General features: G+C 40.0%; 1 protein-coding gene across 2 annotated transcripts in view; it reads right to left on the bottom strand.

Annotated features, from left to right (window-relative positions):
* LOC126821935 (zinc transporter ZIP10) overlaps positions 1 to 25,780 on the bottom strand; it is a 75,166-nt gene that overhangs the window by 36,796 nt on the left and 12,590 nt on the right. Inside the window, exon 1 of one of the 2 annotated variants that reach the window (XM_056101173.1) lies at positions 3,962 to 4,082. The exons of the other annotated variant lie outside the window; for it this stretch is intronic. Coding sequence (XP_055957148.1) covers positions 3,962 to 3,988 — 27 coding nt within the window. The 5' untranslated portion in view covers positions 3,989 to 4,082. Of the gene's footprint in view, positions 1 to 3,961; positions 4,083 to 25,780 lie in introns of those variants that run through there. 2 annotated transcript variants of the gene reach the window in all.

Below are 25,780 nucleotides of genomic sequence, written 5' to 3'. Positions count from 1 at the left end.
GGTCGACGTGAAGGTATGAAGACATTTCGGTTTCGCGACCTTTTTGGATACGTACAGCGACTTCGGGCTCATCTGATGACGACTCGAACTTAACGACGGTTCAGACTCTTATTTGAACTCAGTCTAGACGACGGCTCGGGCTAACGGCGGTTCGGACTCGATAATAATAAATGATGAATATCAATTGTTGCTTGATACATTATGATGAATAAACAAAACATTGTTGGGGTGAAAGTATCAATAAGACGTTTCGGTTTCGCGACCTTTTTGGATACCATATTCTGAAAGCGACGGTTCGGGCTCTTCTGATGACGGGTTGAACTCAGTCTAGACGATCGACGGTTCGTACTTAAAAACGGTTCGGACTTTATAATAATAAATGATGAATATATATTACATTGTTGCATGATGAATAAACAAAACATTGTTGAAGATTTGTATATTTTTTTATTGTTTTTTTTTGTTTTTGTTTTTCTTTCATTTTAAACCTCAAAGCGATGGAATTAGCCGAATCATTCGGCCGAATGGGTGGACGCACCAGGCGAATGCTTCGCCCGATTCACCAATCGATTGCATCACCTTTCACGATACAGGATTAAACATGGCGGCGACAATGTCTTCAAACAATCACGTGACTTCTCGCTATTCGATATGACTGGAGAATTAGCTAATGAATTCTACATTCGGACGAATGCTTCGGCGAAGCGGACACACTAAGCGAATATCAAATATGTTTGATTCGGGTGAATATTGGCCGAATGACAGCTGTGGACACACTCGGCGAATTTCGACGCCAATTGATTTGGCCGAATAATTCGACAGGTGTGTCCATCGCGTCACTCAATATTATCCACAAATTAGAAATTAATAACACGAATTAGAAGACTGGCGTCGTTATCTTGCCGTCAAAAATATGTGATCCTAATATTCTAAGGACATAACTGTCCCGAGCGCCATTATAATGACCAAAAGAAAAACATATCATAGAAGATAATGCAGAAGTAATTAAAAATGGCTGATTCACAAATGCCCCCGCCCCTCCCCTCAAAAAAAAAAAAAAAAAAAATACCCTGAGCCGTGCAGTAGGATGGACAAAACAGGCAGGCACAAATGACTGCCGTTTAATTTGGACTGTTCGCGTATTTCACCGAACATAATTGATCAGAAATTACTATAATTTATTTTTGTATGATTGGATATGAATCACTTATTATACACTCATATTAAATTTAGTGGATTATTGGAAAATTAACTCGATCTGAACTTAAAGGAGCTAAATCGCTAACATTTTGGACCTAGAAATTGACAAAAGTAGGTCGCAACACATATAATACTGTAGTATGAATGTATATAAACTGATTTACATTCAATGGTTTCCGTTTTTACTCCAATTTCAAATCAGTTATGTTCGGCGAAATAAGCCAGCAGTCTCAAGCGAGTGTAAATTTCTAGCGTCTGGTTATTCCAGCTTACATACGCCGTTTGATTTGGTGCAATGTGTCTAGCCTCGTCCCTCGAGTCTCTTGATACAACTGGGGCTGAAGCGCATTATGGTACACGATTCGTGTACCAATGGTAAAATTTTTATTTTGTCTTAAATATTGGATATCAAAAGCCCATCTTTTTCCGGTAAGATCACAACATCAATGTTGATTTAATTTGACAAATAAATCGTGTTTTCAATGTTGAAGATTTTGGATGATATTGAGTTAGAGACTTAGCTTCTTTAATATAAACTGACTATGGACGGGGTACAGACGAGATAGACGTATTGAAGGCTGTTTATGAACGCATTAGGATCGTATTATGGACATTATTTACAGATTGCACCCCGACCACAACACATTTTCAGGGTCATAACTAGCTCAGAGCAACGAGTAGTGCGGGAAGTGTTCTCATGGGTGCTGTAAAATTGACGGACAATGTATATCTATGGTCGACAATTTTTTCACAGGGAAGGGGGGGGGGGGGGGTAGCTACGAGAATGTAACTAAAAACGCTGAGATATACTGATGTGCTTGTTTTTAGCTACGATTGGATGCCTTTAGTTCCAAGTGGCAAACTCAATTTCTTTATTAATGTATGTACCATCTTAAAAATAAGTTAATTTTATACTATTAGTACTTATTACACATACACAGTCCAATCTACTGAAACAACATTCATTTATCAGCAAATATTGACAATAAAGTAAATCAAGCGTTGTTTTTATCAAAATTGATTCGAACGTTCATAATTACGCCGTATTACTACTGCGCAACTCTGATCAGATGGGTACTTTGATTGGCTATTGCACACGATGCCCCGCCTTTATGTGTTACATACGTAAATTTAAAATGTCGGAAAAAGCAATCTACTGTCGCTTTGATTTAAAAAGAAGGGATTTGTACCCGTTTCAGGTAGGATTATATGCTTAATTGTGGTTGGGTGTGGCAGAAATATTATAAATAACAATAACCAATCGTTGTTTCGATTAAAAATATTGTCAGTTTTGTTTACAAATGCCGGGTGCGAATCGCTTCCGCATGTGCTACATTGAAGGTAATAGAATCATCTCTTATCTCGAAACATGGACGGTTGAGAGATTAAGGTTTGTTATCTAGGGGGGGGGGGGGGGCGAAACTTTTAGCACGGTGGGGGGGGGGGGCTTACCGAAGAAAATGGGCGTGTTGGTTAAAATCTTGATGCGCGAGTTTAAGCAATAGGAATCCCTTGCAAACTACCATACATTCTGAACATAAAACTGAAATGAAATGGGGATTAATGTCCTACTATCCTATCCCGAACCATACAGTGCACTGTGTGAGAAATTTTGCCTTGTCAACAGTTGATAGTAGAAATTCGATCGATGAAAATACAATTCTGACTATTAAAAGTTGAAAAGTGAAAAGATTGAGTCAAAACTCTGCTCGCTTTCTATTAAATTTCTTCTGTGCTCCAGAGGAGAGGGGATGGCGAATGGATTAACGCGAGCGCTTTAGATCTCAAGATTCCCAGCTTTCTCCAGGACCCCCGGTTTCCTCCCGCTGGTAATGACCCCTCTGCTCTGCTCTTTTCTTGTGGACCGCTACGGAGTCGGCCGCTACTTGACGAAGTTCGCTGGAAACTACGAAATTATTCTAGATGGGAATCGGACGGGTTTATCTTCTATCGCGTGGGTGGTCACGGTGTGGATTTGGAAACAAATTTCGTCATTAGTTTGATAACAATCAGTGAAATCCTTTCGAAACATGGTGTGTGTATAATGTAGTGATTGTTATCCATAGAACTGTGTTATCTTATGTTCAATCGCTAAATGTCATTGACAGACTAAATTGAAAAGGGAGCTATATTTTCTTTATGAACAATTATAATCCAATCGTACGTAAGAAAGGAACCCAGTTAAACAAACGGATTAAAATACAGATCCTAGTTTTTCATTTCGTTTTTATACTTCAAAATTTCGTTTTACTTGCCTTTACTTGCTATCGAAAGTATAAAAAAACGATATGAAATATAAATCTGTATTTTAATCAGTATGCGAGTTAAACGTCTCGACAACAAAATACTGAAGTGAAATGAAATGGGGTTTTGCGTCCTACTGGTCTGCTCTGACTGGGCTAATATAGACGAGTATACGCCATAAAGTGCAGTGTTATGAGACAAGCTTTGCCCTGACAGCGTCATAACGGCCTATTCATATATCCAATTCCAATTGCAAAGGAGTCTTATGCGTACGTCAATGTGTACACGGGACCTTGTTTTTTCGTCCTATCCGAAAGACTATATATTCTCTTGCCAGATTTTCTGTTCTGCACAATGAATGACAAGGGGGAACCGCGCCGGAAACTCTCTCGGCCAAAGCAGGGATATGACAATGCAGGACATCCAGGTTAGCGAGCCAACATCTTACCCACTGGGCCACCGCGGCTACCCAACACAATACTTTAGTCAACAAATATAAAAACAAAGTATTACTTACCCTCGATTTAAAATTATCAAGCGACATACTAATATGAATTTATTTTCTGGACTAATTTTCCCGTAAATGACAAAACATCGCCAACAAGACTAACTGCCCAGTTAAACGTTTAGAATGTTTATATAATACGGATATACTTTTCCACGCCCATCCATTGTCAATTGCCCGAACCGTATCAAAACAGCGGACTGTGAGGTACAATATTTATGTAACCTATTACGGTATGTGAGTAAATAGCTTTATTTAACGTGCGCTTCGACCAGAGCTGATACAATAACATCTGTGTATAGCGTAAATAATTTTTCACAGTCAACGCGACAATCTATATCAGTAGATATCAAAAGTTATCAACTGGTGAAATAATCGTATTGGAAATAAATAAAATTGGATTTAATGTCCTACTTTTCTGCACCAACGGGGATAATGGAAACACGCCATGCAGTGCCCTATGAGATAAAAATGGTGCCCTGGTAGCGGCACCACCACTTACGTTTCATTGAATTACAACTTTCAAGGCTTCTTTTACGTGCATGTCAATGGGTACATGCGTGAACCATGTTTTTTTTTGTGTGTTATTTTTTTTTTTTTTTTTGCTCCATCCGAACGACTAGATGTCATTCCCTGCCGTCCAACACACAGTCCCGCATCACTGACAAGTCAAGGGGCAACATGGATCGAAACTAAGCTGCTTCGGACCATGACTCATTCGGACCAAATTCAAAGCTCATTCGGACCACTATACGACTGTTTGGACCACCATCCGGCTCATATGATAATATACATACTAAAACCGAGATTTAGACATCTAACTAAGTTTAAAAGGGTTTCATCTAGACTCTATCACGTCTATCCGTGCTTTTATTTTGGCCACTTACGTTAATTTCAATACCAGTCCCAGTAGTACATAGCATAATGGAAAATTTACTATCTTACGGCGAATAAATGATGTATAGAAAAGCAATGGAAATATTTCGCTTACACCTTGTTCCAATTAATAGGGTTTCCCAATTTATTAACCCAATTTTAAAGGGGCTAAAACGCTAATATTTCGGACCCAGAAATTGACACAAATGGGTCGTAACGCATAAAATAATGTAATATGAATGTATATAAACTGATTTACATTCAATCGTTTCTGTTGTTTTTTTTGTACAATATAATTTCTAATCGGTTATGTTCGACGAAATACGCCAGAAGTCTGATCAATCGAATGACAATCTCTAGCGTCTGGTTATTCCAGTCTACAGCGATAGTACTTATTGCGTATGCTCTCAAGATAAGAATATGGCGTCACCGTTTCACACGACTTGTGGAAAATGCCTAGTCTCGTTTTTCGAGTCCTTTATTACAAATGGCGCCGAAACGCATTATGGAAATAACCACCCGATAAATACTTTCCTGGGAAAGTATCTTAAACTCGTCTACCACAGGAATAAAACAATTGGATACAGAAGGCATATACAGTTTAATTACAGCATACAAAAGGGATACAAAATCGTTGAACGAATAAATCAATGACGCCTTGCACTAATCCTAACCCTAACCCAGGACCTAGCCCCAAAGCTTACCCTAACCCTAACCTACAATCTCGCCAACAATCACGTGCCCTAACCTTATTCACATTTCAGCGACCTTGACAAATATTGAGTTGGCCTAAACTGATAGATTTAACCCTTTTGAAAGGTGAATAGCCTGTAGACGTTTACTTACATTCCCAGTTCTGTAGTCTGAGGGAGACTAATACGGTAAACTTTTGGATACAATCCACTAAATTTTATAAAATGAAATGGGGTTTAACGTCCTACTGTTCTGCTCCTAACCTCTAAATTTTATAACTTACAATAAAGGGACTAAAATGACCACAAAAAGAACGCCTTTCGGATTAACATTCGAAATAATCTCCCATCTCACGACTAGAGGAAAATGAAAGAGTTTTCAACACCATTGAGCAAAGCCGAAGGTGATGATGGATGTTCAAGATTATTGTGCGTGTAAGAAAAGCTTATGACACTTTCACAAATATTGAACACCTTGGCCAGACGACCCCAAGATATTAAGGCCCTAGGTGTCAGTCTGTGAAGCCTATAGGCAAATCCGACACTGTGTTGAGGACTAAAATGTAATTACTGTTTGTGAAAATTATTTTCACATCACTTCGCTCGGCTGATCATTAATAAAGCATAAAATGTATCCAAAGCTACTTTGATCTAACCTGTTGCAACACAATGAGAATGTTCATTTTTTTGAACAACTAAATCATGAAGTACATTAAGCATAACACCCTTTAGGCTAACTATAAAAACGTGAAAAGTAGTCCTATATCTGCATTCACCAAGCTTTGATGCACTAGTATAAATGTATTAAAAACTAGGCTATATATTTCGTTCAGCCTCGTCTCCATTAGACCAGCCAGTGAAGAAACGTATAAATTTAAACCCCCCATTTCATTTTATTTCAGTTCGTCCCGCACGTCTGTCATTCTTTTCTTATATTATCATTTATTTATAGGGATAATAGAAATATTGGCGGCAGTGAGCGCCAAAGACAGGACAGGGGTTGGGGGGCTCCCCCAGAAAATTTAGAACATTATCCAGAATCACATCAACCAGAAAGTAGAAATAAAATTCCCGTTCAGTTTCCTAGGAGTTGCGTGCGGACGGCCTCGCGCCATCGGAGGAAAAGGGAGGGAGGGAGGGAGGGAGGGAGGGAGGGGGGGGTGTTATCCCAGAGAGTTAGACGGCTGCAAACTCGTTTTCATGGTATTTCTGCCCGCCAATACACCAACTTGAAATTGGTCCGAAATATATATAGCCTCAGCTAATGTGATTTTTAAAGAAGATTTCCATCCATTCGATATAAAGGGAAATAACACGTTTATTATTTCAGGATTCAGCCTATTAATTTTTTTCCCATTAACTTCATTGTGAAATCGATGAACATTATTATATTATTATTATAGAATCATTTATATAGTGCACGATTTCACAAAAATTTGTTCAGGTGCGCAAACAATACTAAAAATAATAATAATAAATATGGAAAATATACATTTAAGAATCTATAATAAATAAAAACATACAATTCAGAATCTATAAGGAGGTGGGTGGATAAGGAGGTGGGTGGGTGGATGGCCGAATGGTTACACGCAGTATGATAAGGTCTGTCATTGAGTCAACTGGTGTGGTTTCGATTCCCCATTGTACGTGACAAGGAGTAGGGTCGCCTGCCCAACCGTGCGGCTTTTCTCCGTGTCCTCCGGTTTTCCCCCACTGCTAAAGATCCCTACGCGCAAGCGATGTATTGAAATAACATTTCATAATTTTGCGATCGTTCACCGTAAGTCTTCAGTCTGGCTGTTGTGCAGACAAGTACGGGAAGGGAGGAATATAAATAAGCGAATTTTTTTTCTGAGTCATTAGAAGAGACTTGATATGTTTGCCCTGTAGGGCTCATCAGTGATCGGCGTTTTATTTAAATTACTAGAGCAACGCTGTTGTGGTTGTTATGACCACAGATCACTAAAGATTTCTCCATTGGCTTTAATGTTAATTCTCGTTTCTTAGGCCGGCTCTAACTTTTCCCAAAATTTTCGTTGGATAGAACGCTTTCTACCACAGATGGAGCAACATGTGGCAACCTCTTGCCCAAAAGCACGTATGAAGTTCACTTGGCAATGTAAAGACTAAAAAACATGCCATTTTCTGCCCTACATTTCAACCTAACAAAGCCCACAACTCTCGTATACTTCCGCCTCAGAATCATGACTATTCACCAAAACCTGACGGGAGATGTATTTACAAACCCTTTTCTTCGATTCTACGCCAAAAAGTTAACAAAATTCGGCATACAAAAGGGGAAAAAAGAGAAAGGGAGAGAAAGACAAAAAAATAACGTTCGCCCTTCATTTGGTGAGCTGTGTCCACCAATCTGAACGACAGACTCACCCTACCTGCAGAGAAGTGACTCTGACACAGTGAATAGCCATGATATCCATATGACGTTATCTAAACGTCACAGGTGATGAGGTCACATCAACAAACAAATGTAAACACCATCATTATGATCATTATCACCATTACAAGACACAATGTTACATTGTAAACAATAGCCTTTTTGCAGCCTTTAGGACGTCTTATCGCTTCTTCCAATGATTTTTCACAAAAATAACATCATCTACAACTCTAGATTTGACGTCGGCATATTGGCACTATTTTGTGCTTCGGTCGTGTCTATTTCAGATATACACAATCAATTCTGTTAATGTTTTTAGCATGGGGATTGACTAAAAGTTAATTTATTTCAGTTCTAAACAAAAATTTAAAACTTTAACGCAATTTTAAAAAAATAGCCAAATTCTGGCTGGGATTACTGAGCAAAATGGCCATTCACTGTATACGTGCGAAAAAAAAGCCAGCTACCATTTAATTTTCGTACGTTAGTTACGTACGCTAGTTACGTACGCTGTGTCCATGTAGAGATGGGGTCATTTCGGGACTAACATATATGGTTCACTTTTATTATAATAATTCGCTTGCGCTTAGGGGTCTCAGCTAGAGGACCCGGAGAAAACCCACGAGGTTTGACAGGCGACCCTACTCCTTGTCACGTACAACCGGGGATTCGAAACCACACCAGTTGACTCGATGACAGGCCTTATAATACAGCGCGCACGTGCTAACCATTACGACCCCCCCACCGAACCGAGAATAAAAATCGTTTTATTATAACTTCACTGGTTATCTATTGTTTTTAAAATTCAATATAAAATTATTCCATTAACTTTTAAATGTTTAAATCATATGGTACCCTTATATTAATCACCTCTTTTAGGTATGCATGTTTTTGTTCTTATACGTGAATGTAAGGCTTTTCTTTAATTTTTTTGTGTGTGTGATTAATCAACATTTCCGTGATATCAGATTGTCGGTTTAAGTGTATGAATCATGGTATGTTTCGAGATAAGAGATGGTATACTATATACATCCAACTAGCCAACCCCAATGCTAATCACAGCTGGATTCAAATAAGCAAAACTGACAATTTGTTTTCAAAACAACTATTGATTATTGTTATTTTGAACATATCTGTCACATCTAACGAGGTACAAATCACCTCTTTTAAATCGAAGCGATAATAGCTGGCTTTCCTCCGGCATTTTAAATTTGACATCCTTACGTCATAGCGGCGGGGCTAAAAATATGTCATGTACAACAGCCAATCAAAATACGCGAAAAGTAGCATACCCTTCAAAGGCCACAAGAATGGCCTTGTCAATTCTGTTAGAAGCACCGCTTGAAAACTTTACTGACAATATTTACAACGAAAGTTGTTTCACTACATTGGACTGGATATGTTTAATTAGTCCCAATAGTATAAAATTAACTTATTTCTTATTAATAAAAAAATTAAGTTTGACATGTGGAACTAAAGGCATCTTAGCACATCAGTATATTTTAACGTTTATAGCTACATGTATATGTTGTCGCAGTTAGGTAGAGATGATCACCCTGTTTCATTAAACAGATGGTCATTAAATGGCCGAACCGTTCTAATCTACTTAAATCGGAACCATTGTGCATTACCCCAGTCGGCGTAGGGCGTTAAACCCTATTTCAATTCATTATTTATTGAAATATTTTATTGTGAGATCTGTTTAAGTAAGTGGAGATAACACAACTTTTAATAGTCTTTTATCATTGTTTATCACCCAATAACACATTCTACACTAGTTATCGCTTGTGTGATAACTTTCATAATCTACTATACTGAGCTATATATATCGCTTTAAAAGATATCGCTTTACATGAATTTGATTGATCAATTAAAAAGGAACTACTTTTTTTTATTAAAAGGAACTACTTTTTTTTATTAAAAGGAACTACTTTTTGGATCCAGTAATATTGCTGGGGAAAAGTTCTCAATTGCCATAAACAATTACAATACTTCCCATAACCTTAAAGGAAACACCGGGTCAATATAAAGGACTTTGCAAAGGATAACATGCTGTCAAAAAATGATGTATCACTACGCCGTAATGTAATCAGGTTCAGTAAAATTAAATCTATAGCAAAGAATTATATAATAGTACTAGCAGGGGGGTCATAACTCCGTAACCGGAAGTGGTAGACTAACGCCACCTGGCCTATGTTACTCCCCGGTCCGAGCTACCCCTATACCAAAAATTTCAGACTCGGGGCAGACCTAGTGTAGCCGCCAACCCCGAACAGACAGACAGATACCCGGCTTCGCTCGGGGGTCATAACTCCGAAACCGGAAGTGGTAGACTAACGCCATCTGGCCTATGTTACTCCCCGGTCCGAGCTACCCCATACCCCAAATTTCAGACTCGGGCCAGACCCAGTGTAGCCGCCAACCCCGAACAGACCGGCTTCGCTCGGGGGTCATAACTCCAAAACCGGAAGTGGTAGACTAACGCCACCTGGCCTATGTTACTCCCCGGTCCGAGCTACCCCTATACCCCAAATTTCAGACTCGGGGCAGACCTAGTGTAGCCGCCAACCCCGAACAGACAGACTTCGCTCGGGGGTCATAACTCCGAAACCGGAAGTGGTAGACTAACGCCACCTGGCCTATGTTACTCCCCGGTCCGAGCTACCCCTATACCCCAAATTTCAGACTCGGGTCAGACCTAGTGTAGCCGCCAACCCCGAACAGACCGGCTTCGCTCGGGGGTCATAACTCCGAAACCGGAAGTGGTAGACTAACGCCACTTGGCCTATGTTATTCCCCGGTCCGAGCTACCCCTATACCCCAAATTTCAGACTCGGGGCAGATGTAGCCGCCAACCTCGAACAGACAAACTTTGCTCGGGGGTCATAACTCCGAAACCGGAAGTGGTAGACTAACGCCACCTGGCCTATGCTACTCCCCGGTCCGAGCTACCCCTGTACCCCAAATTTCAGACTCGGGGCAGACCTAGTGTAGCCGCCAACCCCGAACAGACCGGCTTCGCTCGGGAGTCATAACTCCGAAACCGGAAGTGGTAGACTAACGCCACCTGGCCTATGTTACTCCTCGGTCCGAGCTAACCCTATACCCCAAATTTCAGACTCGGGGCAGACCTAGTGTAGCCGCCAACCCCGAACAGACAGACAGACAGACAGACAAACGACAGTCACAAATATATATATAGATAGATAATAATATATATAGAAGATAAAATATAGAAATAACACCGATTTGCTTTTAGTTGATATTTTTTGGTATCAAAAAAGACGGGTAGGCGAATCTATGTTTATTCCTCATATGTCGAGTAAATCTAAAATCAATGGCTCAGACAGTAAAAAAACCCAAACAAACCAGCAACTATCCCATTTTTCTGCACCAGCTTGACTAATGAAGGCGGAAATGAATTGAAATGGGGTTTAACGTCCTACTGTTCTGCTCCGAACTGAGCTAATGAAGAATGGGGGGAAATTTTGCCTGGACAGCGGCCCTACGGCCTACTCTTATATCGAATCCCAACTGTCAAGGGATCTTTTACGTGCACGCCAATGTGTACACAGGACATCGGTTTTTCGTCCTATACGAACGACTAGGCAGCTGTCTTTCTCAGCCCCCCCCCCCCCGTTTGCATCACTGACAAGGGGGAATCACGCCGGAAAATCTGGATGAACTTCTCGGCTAATGCAGGGATCGAACACCCGACCTCCAGGCTAGCGAGGCAGCGTCTTACCCACTTAGCCACCGTGACCCCCTAATGAAGACAGGCGGACATACGCCAAACATTGGGCTGTAAGCGAATTTGTTCCCGGACAGCTACTGAATTGTAACTACTTTCACGTCAACGTGTACACCGGAACTCGAGTTTTTGTTCCACCCGAACGACTAGACACACTTCCTCGACAGGTCCTCAATTCACTCGGCAAACCTCAACAGATTCCAGTACCCTACATCTAATATAGGCTTACGGAATCTGCCGAGGTTTGCTGAGTGGTCTTCAATTCTGCACATTTTTTTGTAACAGGTATGATTCACTAATGGTATGATCCCACTGTCGTACGATGCGTTACGATAGGATTGTGACTATTGAGTCCACGATCTGGTACGTGAAGATACGGTCGGATTACGTTTGGATACGGTCACCCCGAATGCTGAGATCGACCACGATATATGATAAGACCCGATAGGAGAGAGGGAAAAATGGGGTTTAACTTCCACTCGACACAAACTAGATCATTTCGGGACTAACATATTATGGTTTAATTTTATTTCAATAATTTGCTTGGAGGTCTTTAGCTGTGGGAGGAAACCGGGGGACCCGGAGAAAACCCACGAGGTTGGACAGGCGACCCTACTCCTTGTCACGTACAACCGGGGATTCGAAACCACGCCAGTTGACTCAATGACAGGCCTTATGATACAGCGCGCACGTGCTAAGGCCTGATGGATCACCACGATTACTCCACGATTAAAACCACGATTTCAATCGTAGCACGAATCGTGATAGTGGGACCTAGCATAAGATAACACTGTACACTAACCTTGGTATATAACTCCGATCTGAACAACGAAGTGGAATAAAATTCTTAAAATCAACCTCATCATTCAGTTCAAATATTTATCCTTGAATAAATAAATGATAGCTTTTCCTTAAATTTTACTTATATATTATTATGAAATACGGGCAAAAGGGGGTGTGGTCGAAATAGACAACGTGTGCAAAATTATCATTGGTATTATTACTTATATATTTAACAACCAGCTTTAGGGTTAACAGTCGCTGGGTTTATTAACTGCAACATTTCAATGAGGATACTCGCAACGTTATTAAGCAATAAACCCTCATTGAAACGTTGCAGTTAATCAACCCAGTGTCAGTTATATTTCTATATATATCGCTTTCACTGATGCCCGTTAAAGATAAGATAATACGTATATATTACGAAATACGGACAGAAGGGGCGTGTGGGTGAACATAGTCAACGTGTGCAGCATTATTTTGGTATCAAATTTCATTTTATATATTCTAGTGACTTCTTTGTCAGCCTTTAAATCAGACTCAAAAAATCATCTTTAAACGATTAACAAAAGCTTTTGTATAAAGTTTTGTATGTGTACCCTTGAAGGGTGAATAGCTCATTTCTTGATAATAATAATAACTTTATTTTCTGAGGGAACATATTTAATACACTAGTACTTATTTTCGGGCGGGTTACATGACTGAATAGTTAGCGCGTGTGCGTGGCATCATCAGGTCTGTCATTGAGTCAACTGGCGTGATTTCGATTCCTCGGTTGTACGTGACAAGTAGTAGGGTCACCTGTCTAACCTCGTGGGTTTTCTCCGGCTTCCTCCCACTGCTAAAGACACCTACGCGCATGCGAATTATTGAAATTTAATAGAACCATATGTTAGTCCCGAGCTGACCTAGTTTATGTCGAGTGGACGCTACCCCCCCCCCTCTCTCTCTCTCTTATTGTCAACAAGTCCCTCCTACTCTATAAAACTAGCAACTACACAGTAACAATATTTACAAAGTGTATATATATATATCAGCTTACCAAGGGGAACATTCAAACAAACAAGAAAGAAAAAATGGTAAATAAACATACATTCGGAGGCCAACAGTAATTAACAATGATTAAAACATTTGCCCTGTTGTACTAATGTTAGACTCCCACTATCACGATTCGCGCTACGATTATCATATATTGAGGTCAGTCGTACCGAAACGTATCCGAACGTATCTTCACTATCTGATTAAAACACAGATCCTATTTCGTTTCGTTTTTTTATAGTCTTCACTACATTAGGCTCTGGAAGAGTTGTTATATAACAGGCGTTCTGGATGGCGTGAGGGATTAGCCAATGAAACCATCTGTTACGCCAACTTCTTGGTGTGCCATGCAAGGAACTGTGGGTAAACCACTAGACACGTCAACGCTGATTGGTTAATCAAAATCAGACGTCACAGGGTCAAAAGCCACTCGTACGACCCCTGACACGACCTTCAAGTACAACTGGTCAGTTCTTCATGTAGTGTAGGCCATCGAAACTATAAAAAAACTAAACGAAATATAAATCTGTATTTGAATTAGATTGGTGAACTCAATAGGGACATTCTTATAGTAACACATCGCACGGCAGCGGAAACCTAGCATAACCCCTTTTTGAAAATAAATCATGAAGACGCATGTAAACAAAAATAATTCTAAAAGAACACCGTAATGTAATATGAATATCAAGTCATTTACATTGTATACTATTCAAAAAAAGTAGGGGATATTTGATTTTGGGGGCATAATACTAAAATATGCAAATGACTACGAAAAAAGTCACTATAGAACTTAACAGAAGAAACATTTCCAGTTACATGTGACGCCCAAACGCACCAATAGCTACCGCATGGAATGCAGGTGATGCTTGGGATCATCATGGGGGTCCAACCCAAGATTTGCACGACTCTGACTTTGAATGTTACAGTCATTGTGGCATTGAATTCCAGGGTGGAAACATCAGTTTAATTGTTTTAGTGACCAGAAAACAAATTTTGATATGCGTCGGCTTACACAAAATGAAAGGTTACGTGCCCTTGGCATGCTACAGATCGGCACAACACAGGCGGTTGTGGCGCGGACGATGAATGTTTCTCAGTCTGTCATAAGCAGGCTATGGTCCAGATACCGTGATACACAATCTGTACAGGACAGACCACGCTCAGGTCGACCAAGGGCGACAACTCAAGCCCAGGATCGATTTATCCGTACCTTGGCCTTGAGAAATCGTGTCATCACAGCAAATCAGATCAGCGCTCGTCTTCAAACAGACACTGGTGTGAGAGTGAGTGGCCAGACGATTCGGAATCGACTGCATAGGGGTCACCTTCGCGCCCGACGTTATCGCGTGATCCCTTGTTTGAGAGATCATCACATTCAGGCAAGACGTCGTTGGTGTAGGGATCGTCAACACTGGGATAATCGACGCTGGAGCAATGTGATGTTTTCAGATGAGTCAAGGTTCACTGTTGATTTTTTGAACAGACGTAGGAGGGTGTGGCGTCGTCGAAACGAGCGCTTCCAAGACGTTAACGTCATCAGACATGATCGATTTGGGGGTGGTTCTGTTATGGTGTGGGGAGGCATCACTGTTGCTGGAAGAACGGCTTTACATGTTGTTGCAGGGCGTGTTACAGGCCAGTACTACCGGGACAACATCTTGGCAGTCCATGTTGTGCCGTTCGCACGACGTCATGGCCGCCGTTTCATCTTCCAGGATGACAACGAACGATGTCACAGGGCCAGGATCGTTACAGGTTACCTCCAACAACAGAACATCACCACATTACCTTGGCCAGCACTGAGTCCCGACCTCTCCCCCATCGAGCATGTCTGGGACATGCTTGGACAGATGTTACGTCAACGTCAACAACGTCCTGCCAATGTCCAAGAACTTGCTGCTGCGTTGCAACAGGAATGGGACAATCTGGACCAAAATGACCTTAGACGTCTCATTAGGAGTATGCCACGTCGGATCAATGCTTGTTTGGCAAACAGAGGAGGATTTACCCGTTACTGACTTGGTTGTGATGCTGTGGTAACTTTGCTGTTTGACCCCGGGTATCATTTTACCCTTATAATGGTCAGTCTGTGCCTTACTTAGTCTAACGATCATTTGGAATAAATCGATGAATGTGAACTTCATTTCATTTTGTCATTTGTTTCATTAGGTGACTTTAATAACACTTAAAAATCAAATATCCCCTACTTTTTTTGAACAGTATATATTCATTTTTTAATTTTTTTATTGTAATTTTTAATCAGTTGTTGCCTGGCAATTTGTCTGCAATATCACCACAAGGAAGGAATGGCCTGGCAATGAACAACGCCTAATCGTTCGGAACAACCGAGATCCTATACACGTTGGTTTTCACCAAATGTATGGCGGTATACTAGATTCAAAATTCAAAATTTGTTAGTGTCTTGCTATCGTCTAATTTCTAACTTCTATTCATGTAATTTCTGAATTAAGGCAATGTATAATGCAATTTATTTCAGCTTTTACTGTATTTTATCTTATTTCTATTATTAGGACAAAAATGTCTCCTTCATTGACGCTTTACATTTTTAGCATGAACATCGAAAATATTTAGAATTGTAACAAAAAAATTATAGATATTACAACCCCGCCCGCCCATCTCTCTCTCTCTCCCTCTCTCTCTCCCCGCTTACTCATTGAGCCATTGCGGCCCCCAACGCATGTAACAGTAACAAAGTAGCATTTATTTATTTTAATGTTAGACAATCATATATCTAAAATAGTGGAAGCGGATTCGATAACAAGCCGATTGTTTTGCCAAACTAGCGTAACTAGTAATATTCATACAATTCTGATAATAGTAATGTGAACACCCCAAACTGACTGTATGCCCATAGTGCATGAAAAGAGTTCAGTTTTCTACAATTCGAGCAAGGAGATTATTCCAATTCTGAAAGTTATGGACTAGCAATTATTTGCCCATTGACTTCAATGTTAAATGGCTGTAACATCACAGGCTGTAGCTCTTTGCTCAACATTCCGCTGGTTCTAATCTTTATAGGCACAATGGGGACCACATTTGGCAATCTACTCATCATAATTTTGTAGAGGGTTGACCGTTTAGATTTTTTGCTATGGGGATTTGAAGTTGACTGGGGTGAAAATCGCACTTCCGACACAATGATTGCTCTGCAGAAAGACACTTTACACCCCTTATCCCTCCCCTGTGATATCATCAGTATTACCCCAAACTGCTATGAATTGCAAATTTGATCCCTTTTCTCCAATTCTAGACCAGCAAGTCAACCAAAAAATGCAGGAAGAGTGGAGAAAACAATTAAGGGGAAAACAGTCTATGTATAACTCGCACTATCATGAAATAAGGGGAAATAATTACTAGTCCGAGTCCTTATAAGAAGAAATAAATTATCAGAAGGAATCTGAAGATTAAAGTAAAGTAATTCATGCCAATATCTATTGAAATATATTTTCAGAATAATTACGATCTAAACAAATGTCAGGCTACTAGAAACAAAACTATTATCGTTCAAATTGATAGATGAAAGGGTTAGAGAAAGGTCAGAATTGTTATTATCGCAATCGCAGAGATACCAGCATAACAAATCTTTACCAACCACTTGAAATAAAGAAATAGGCAAATTATAATTGGTGATCAACGGTAAAATTGGTTAAAGGAGATGGTCCAATTATTTTTATATTCTAGGAATAGATAGATAACAATTGACAGGTACTCGAATCAACTTTTAATCAAAGATGCATTCATTATTCAAGAGCTAAATCTGCATATTGCAGATCGATCTTCCTTTGGACCTTAAAGGACAACATTGGTGTCAGTCATTATCACATATGTGATAGAACTGGTTAAACACATTTTAACACAGAAATCATGGGTACGATACATGCGTTATGGAGATTTCAAAAAAGGGAAGTGACGAACGCAAAAAGAAAACACGAGTTATCCGTGTAGGATAAGCACGAGCCAGAGGTTATGCTGGGGGTGCTGGGGAAAGAAAGACTGAAGAAAATAACTCGTGAAAAACAAAAAACGAGAAAATTAGAAAAAAATTCGTGCATTACCATGTTTTTATTAAGTATATAGAATGAATAAAAACAAGGGAATGTACAAACTATTTCTGTTTTTCTCGTGTTCTCTTATCTAATGACATCCAATTACTTTTTTGAATTATCAGATATCCTTCCACAGTCTCACAAAACGACTTTATTAGTGAACAGACATTCGTCCCTGTATCTGTTCTTTTACGTGCACGCAAATCGACACGGGATCTCAGTTTTTCGTCCGATCCGAACGACTGTACGTTGTCCCTTGCCAGGCCCTCCGCCATACACCACTGACACGATGAACTCTTTCGGCCAACGCAGTAAACGTCCACTCGACACAAACTAGGTCATTTCGGGACTAACATATGGTTTAATTTTATTTCAATAATTCGCTTGCGCGTAGGGGTCTTTAGCAGTGGGAGGAAACCGGAAGACCCGGAGAAAACCCACGAGGTTGGACAGGCGACCCTACTCCTTGTCACGTACAACCGGGGATTCGAAACCACGCCAGTTGACTCAATGACAGGTCTTATGATATAGCACGCACGTGCTTACCAATCGGCCATCCAACCCCCCGACATATGGACAAAACATGACATAAACAATATGTGAATACAGACCAGACAATCCAAATATCAAAGTAATTAGCATATAAATCTAATGAAAATAACAAAATACACAACCACACATTGACGATTAATCAGGTTCTTTTAATGGCAATTAGTCCAGGCCAAATACATTGCGCGGTAAAATTCTGAATGGATAACCTAAAAGAGAGCGAGAGAGAGAGAGCGAGAGAGAGAGAGATAGGTGGGCGGGGTTGTAATGTCCATATTTCTAAACTGTTTCGATGTTCATGCTAAAAATATAAAGCGTCAATGGAGGAGACATATTTGTCCCAAAATAGAAATAAGATAAAATACAATAAACGCTGAAAGAAATTGCATTATACATTGTCTTCATTCAGAAATTACATGAATAGAAGTTAGAAATTAGACGATAGCAAGACACTAACAAATTTTGAATTTTGAATCTAGTATACCGCCATACATTTGGTGAAAGCCAACGTGTATAAGATCTCAGTTTTCCATGCCAGCCGAACGATTAGGCGTTGTTCATTGCCAGACCATTCCTTCCTTGGCGCCTAGCGTCCGTTTCCACCTGGGTGATATTGCAGACAAATTGACAGGCATCCGTTCTGAGCCCTTTATGAGTGAACTATACGGTGAAGAATAGATTATTATTAAGCTGTCGCTTTAAAGACCTTCACTGGTAATTTAACCCTTGAACCGTTTATATGATACTGTGGCCTAAAACCCTAAATCCCTTCAACCGTATGCGACCAATATGTAAACATAAAATAATGTCCATATCATTAATATTGAATGTCCATTAACTCGACACAAACTTGGTCATTTCGGGACTAATATGTATATGGTTTCATTTTATTTCAATAGATCGTCAGCGCGTAAGGGTCTTTAGCAGAGAAAGAAAACCCGGAGGACCCGGAGAAAACCCAGGAGGTTGGACAGGTGACCCTATTCCTTGTCACGTGCAAGCTGGTTATCGAAACCACACAACTTGACTCTATGACAGATCTTATGATCTAAAGCGCATGTATTACACCATTGGGCCACCCGACCCCGAGAAAAGAGAAGAAACAAACAGTATAGTCAATCATAATCATTCTAGTTTGAACCACTTCTTAAAAGTCAAAATCGCCAATTTGTCATTATAATATACGATTTAAATAATTCAGATAAAAATTTGTAAATTATCATTGTAATATAATACGATTTAAATAATTTAAATAAAACTTTGTTTTTAAGGACTACATAAATCCCGTTTGAAAAAATGATAAGGGAACCACGGTGGATAAGTTAGTAAGACGCTGGCTCGCCATACTCCTCTCAGTGTTTCGTTTGATTAGAGCTAATCACACTTAACACTGCTGTAAAGGAAGCACATTTCTGTTCCAAATTATAACTGTTCAATAATCCGATTAACAACCAATAGCTGACTGCGTAACAATATCATTCAGGTTTAAACGGGGCTCCAAATTGGACCAAATATGTTTACATAACGCTACGTCATGGCTCACTATTTTATTATGCACAATTAACCAGTGCTTAGTAGAATACTGCAAAAAAACTAATTGCGTGACAAACGAGGCTATCTACACGAATACAATGTAAACAATACTGTATGGAGACGAACAATACTTTAACCGTTTTTAATACCTTAAATCACTGTCCAAAGTTTTAGGGAAGATCCCAAATTAAACGAAGGGTGGTCATGTTGCTGTACTTGGGGATAAATTTGATTGAACGGGCAGAATAGACACACTCCCTCAAAAGTATCAGAAGCCAATCCAGCAATGGCCAGAGCGGGAGAGGGATTTCTCGGGCCATTGCATCAGGAATATGCTCAATCTATTGGAATATTCTGGCTCGCTAGCCTGGAGTTCGCGGTTTCAATCCCGGTGTTGGCCAAGAAATTTCATCGGAATTTTTCTGGCGTGGTTTCCCCTTGTCAGTGGTGTAGGACGGGGGGCCTGACAAGAACAGCTGCCTAATCGTTCGGATGGGACGTGCAACAGTTGGAATTCGATATAAAAGTAGGCAAAATGTCCCTCATACTCACTGTATGGCGTATGCCCGTCTTCATTAGCCAAGTCGGAGGACAACAGCAGAACGTTAAAAACCATTTCATTTTTCAAAAATGATAACCCTCAAGCGTACGGAGGTAGAATATTTTTCTGGATAATAGAGACTAGGGCTCGCGTTGTCACTGCCCAATCAATCACCACAATAATTTTTAAATAAATTTAACAAAAAAAACCCAATGGAAAATAAAGAACTATACATCTATAATGGCAAGGGACTTGAAAAAAATAAACATAGATATATTTTTTATTACCTACCCGTACTTGGTATATAACTTTTTTATTCATAGTAAATTATGATCAATTGCATTTTTATTATTCATAGTAAATTATGGCATCTACATTTTTATTCGAAGCCATTCTTAGTCATACAGTAAAGTATTTGGTGGCAAAATAATATTTAAAATCTCACAATTATTTATTGTAATGTATTTTTCGTTTTACTAACAGTGTGTGTGTGTGTGTGAGAGAGAGAGAGGTTGTAATGTATTTTTCGTTTTACTAACAGTGTGTGTGTGTGTGTGAGAGAGGGAGAGAGAGAGAGGGGGAGGAGCGAGAGAGATGGGTTTAACGTCCACTCGACACAAACTAGGTCATTTCGGGACTAACAGTAGGGGGAAACCACGAGGATGGATAGGCGACCCTACACCTTGTCACGTACAACCGGGGAATCGATATCACGCCAGTAGACTCAATGACAGACCTTATGATACAGCGCACACGTGATAACCATTCGGCCGTCCAACCCCCCAGCATAAAAAAGACAAGGCTGAGCAACTTATATTAGAGAACATTTCACTGATTACACAATTTATTTTACAGAGTTCACGTTATTTACATTCATATTACATCAATATTTGCTTTTAGACCCATTTTCGTCTATTTTAAGGTTCCAAAAGAATAGAACCATACCCCCTTTAAATATTTATATTGAAGGATGGGATAACTCATGTCAGGTTGCTCTATTCGCCCTTTAAATATTTATATGGGATAACTCATGTCTATGGAAGGGTATCGCTGCCAATATTAAATGCTCTGCGACAATGTCGTTTCCATTGATTATATGTAAAAAGTACAATGTACAAAGTCCTAATACCGATATTGATAAAGTCAAAATACCTCTAAGGTAAGAGTTAAATGTAAAACGTCAAATGATAATTGTTAAATGACAAATGTTTTGTGGGAAAATGCTTTTTTTTGACGTGTCTACATTTTACATTTTTCTCATTACATTTTACATTTGCGCTCTGTCACATCCCATTTGTCCTTCACACTTTCTACATAGCAACTTAGAGGTATTTTGACTTTATCATTACCGGTATTATGACTTTGTACATTGTACTTTTTACATATAATCAATAGAAAAGACATTGTAGCAGAGCATTTAATATTGGCAGCGATACCCTTCCATACATGTCAGGTTGCTCTGATATAATATGTATAGAACTACGTCCTTCACTCGGCAATAATTATTATGACGTCGGATCTAAATTGCGTCACCCACAGTTCTAGCTTGTACGACACTATAGAGAAAAAACGGTGGCTCAGCGAGTAACACGTTGGCTTGCTAAGCTGGAAGTCCCCTGTTTGATCCCTGTGTTGGCCTAGAAAGTTTATTGGGATTTTTCGCTGCCCCCCCCCCCTCTTGTCAGTCAGAGGCGGATCCAAGGGGAGGAGGCGAGAGGCGCCCCCCCCCCCCTAATTTTCGACAGTGCCCTTTTTTACTGCTGAAAGTGCCTTTTCTCGGACCCAAATATGTCCGTTCCCAACCCGTTGCAGGGATCCCAAATCATCGACTCAAACACACCAGTCTGGTCTAATTAATGCTTCCATTTTCAAACGAATTCTTGTTGTTAAGCTGACGGTGCCCTAATCCTATACAGTGACTATAGACAGACATCAATGATAGCATCTTGTGGAATCGGCGGCGTATACACTCATGCCCATCACCGACGTGCATGTGTGCAACTTGATGTAGCATTGTTTCATGTGTGGACAGTACACAGTACAAGTTACAAGGCTTAAATAGTGAAGTGGCCAGGGAATAGATTCGTCTTTTTTCCCATCATAATGCCTCGCTCGCCTTGACAATTTTCGAGTCGCATGTCCACCTGGCTTTTTTGTTCGATTTTAAGGCTCTTTTTCAACGATTTCCGAACGTTTACTATGACGAAAATATCAGCCAAATAGCTCTTGGAATGGCTACAGATGCACGGAAATGACGGATAATTTTCTTGGGGACCCCCCCCCCCCCCAAAAAAAAAAAACCCTCTCAGCGGCGTGCCCCGTCTCCGTAGTCAGTGCCCTTATTTTGCGCCCCCCCCCCCTTTTCAAAATTCCTAGATCCGCCCCTGTTAGTGGTGCAGGACGGAGGGCAAAAGAACACTTGGCATATGGAATTCGATATAAGAGTTAAGAGTATAAGCGGTAGTGCCGCTGTCCGGGCAAAATTTTCACTCATGCCCGTCTTCATTAGTCCAGTTGAAGCAGAACAGTATGACCTTCAACCCCATTTTATTAACACGACACTATAACTTCCGTACTAGCCTACAACTGTTACCCTAGGCTATGGTTATTGTAGATGAATATTGTTCAAATAGACATAAGTGACCATGAATATTCTATAACTGGTTTTAAAGGTCACATGTAGCCTTAAACCCCATGTTACAGCTTACATACTACACACAGACAACTGGCTCTCTGCCCTAAATACCCGTCATATCTAAAAATTAGTATGCTATTTTGTAATGTGGTTCAACTCCGTTTATATACTCGTGTGCCACACACACACAAAGACTAAATACACTGATGGCCCCGTGTACACATTTGTCGCGCACGTAAAAGATCCCTTGGCAGTTGGAATTAGATGTAAGAGTGGGTCGTAGCGCCTCTGTCCGAACAAAATTTCCCTCATAACATACTGTATGGCGTATGCCCGTTTCATTAGCCCAATCGGAGCAGAAAAGTAGGACGTTAAACACCATTTAATTTCATTTCTTTGTTGGCTGTTTTGTTCAAAATTTCAAGAACTGAGCTCAACATCCTAATTAATTAACAAGCGCTTTCCTGAAGTTCCTGGGAGTTGGGTGGCCGTATGGTTAATGTGTGCACGTTGTCATTGAGTCAACTGGCGTGGTTTCGAGTCCCCGCTTATACGTGACAAGGAACCTACGCTCAAGCGAATTATTGAAATAAAATTGAACCATATGTTATAGTCCCGAAATGAACTAATTCGTGTCTAGTGGACATTAAACACCATCTCTCTCTCTCTCTCTCTCTCTCTCTCTCTCTCGGTATTATCCAGTTTGGTTTCCCCTTGTTATATAGGAGGAGGACTTTGGGCCTGACAAGCAAAGGCGTCTAGTCGTGTGAACGAGACAAAAAAACTAAATTCCTGTGTATACCACTAACAGAACGTTAAGGACCCCCCCCCCCCCAGATGCAGTTAGAAATTGAAATAAAAGTATGTATTATAGCTCCACTGACAAGGCACAATTTCTCCCATTAGCATGTCCCGTCTTCATTAGCCTCGTGGGGGTCACGGTGGCTAAGTGGGTAAGACGCTGGCTCGCTAGCCTTGAGGTTGGGTGTTCGATCCCTACATTGGCCGAGAAAGTTCATCCAGAGTTTCCGGCGTGGTTCCCCCTTGTCAGTGATACAGAACGGAGGGCCTGACAAGGGCAGCTGTCTAGTCGTTCGGGTGGGACGAAAACCGAAGTCCCGTATAGACATTGGCGTGCACGTAAAAGATCCCTTGACAGTTGGAATTCGATATAAGAGTAGGCCATAGTGCCGCTGTCCAGGCAAAATTTCCATCATAGCACACTGTATGGCGTATGCCCGTCTTCATTAGTCCAGATCGGAGCAGAACAGTAGGACGTTAAACCCCATTTCATTTCATTTCATTAGCCTCGTTGCGGGAACAATTATTTATTAAACACCCGGGATAGAAAATTCACAATAAATCAAAGAGATAAGCACATATTTTATAGATGTATGTTCAAATAAAGGTCAACAATGTTTTATAGTTCCTACAGAAAACTGAAGTGATCCTACAGAATGAGATTTAAAACTATATCTTTATGTATCCTCTTGAATCTATATATGACATGCGGTAAAGGTATGTCTAATATTTTTTTCCGCGTAGACTACCTCGAAATATGCCCACACGACAGTCGTGTGTCTCGGAAAAAGAATAGCTATAGACAGCAAATAATACTTGGTTGTTGACCAAATTTGATAAGGATTATTTATGCCTTCAAGAAAATGATCTCTGTCGTGTTCATAGGAAGGCATATAATGCTGAAGGTCATAAGGGTTCTTCCTCTCCGATCCAAATGCTTCTCACCAAATTTGAAAATCAATGGGGTTCATCCTCTCCTCACAGCCCTAATGGTGCACAACAATAATACCGTAGAATCTTTCGCGTTAACGATGTTTTTCGAAAAAGGCATACTGCGGCATAGAAGGTCTCTTAATGTCGGTAAAGTTCGTCACCTGATGATCCCAATGATTCAAGCCAAACTTGAAAACTTGAGATATATAGTTGGTCACATATTAAACTGTGGCCAGTGCAGTGTCGTTCTGGGGTTAGGTGATGCCCGGGGGGGGGGGGTGACTACTTGATGTTGTTATCTTGCCGTAAAAATATGGGATCCTAATATCCAGTATTTAAAACAAAATGACCATTTTAAAATCAGTACACGAGTCGTTTACTCTATGGTTCCCGGTGCCATTTGTAATGAAAGAAGAAAAAGACATCCCATAAAACAACACGGCTGATTCACAAACGACAAAATAATAATAATAAAAAAAAACACGACGTGTAGAATGGACTTTTCACACATTTCACTTTATATACATTCATATTGATAATGTGCTTTTTAGACACAGTTCGTCTATCTGAAAGGGACAATAACACTCTTGCTGGCTTGACAGCTCCAGAAAATAAAAAAATAGCCTTATTCTAAGTACTAGATGTGTTAGTGTTTTACCTGTTGTGTAAATTATCCATTAAATCCTATTTTACTTGTCCAGAGGGTTCAAAAATATTTTTAAATCCAAGTCACATTTGAAAAGCATTACGTCAGGCTTTTCAAATCATTTAGTTGAATTTTTCCAATTTTTTAAATTAGGTGTGTTAAGATGACATTTGTATCATCAATTAATTGGATTATTGTAAAATAGTACAATTTGTTGACCAGAATAAAGATTGGGACATATTATTCAGTTACAACAAGAGTGGTATTGAGCCTTTAAGGTTCTAAATCAGTGATTTTCAACTTATAGTGTGCCGCGTGTGCCGCGAGATCTTCCCGGGTGTGCCGCGAAATTTTGAACGGCTCACTAAGGAAATTTCTCACTAAGGAAGCCAGCCATTTGACTTTTGAAATTCGAAACACTGCAATAAAGTAAGTTCATAGCTGTGTTTTTCTTTATTTAGTTTGAGTCATTCTATGTGTCTATGACTACTCTATGTCTACGGTTGTATGCCGTCTATGACTTGCCATGTTTTTATTTTGCAAAATTCAAACATTTTTCATATATATTTAGCCAGGTGTGTCATGTGTTCCAAC

The sequence above is a fragment of the Patella vulgata genome, chromosome 5 (assembly GCF_932274485.2).
Source record: "Patella vulgata chromosome 5, xgPatVulg1.2, whole genome shotgun sequence".
In the NCBI taxonomy this organism is placed as follows: domain Eukaryota; kingdom Metazoa; phylum Mollusca; class Gastropoda; family Patellidae; genus Patella; species Patella vulgata.
The sequence above is the reverse complement of the archived record's forward strand: the minus strand, read 5'-3'. Positions and strand labels throughout refer to the sequence as shown.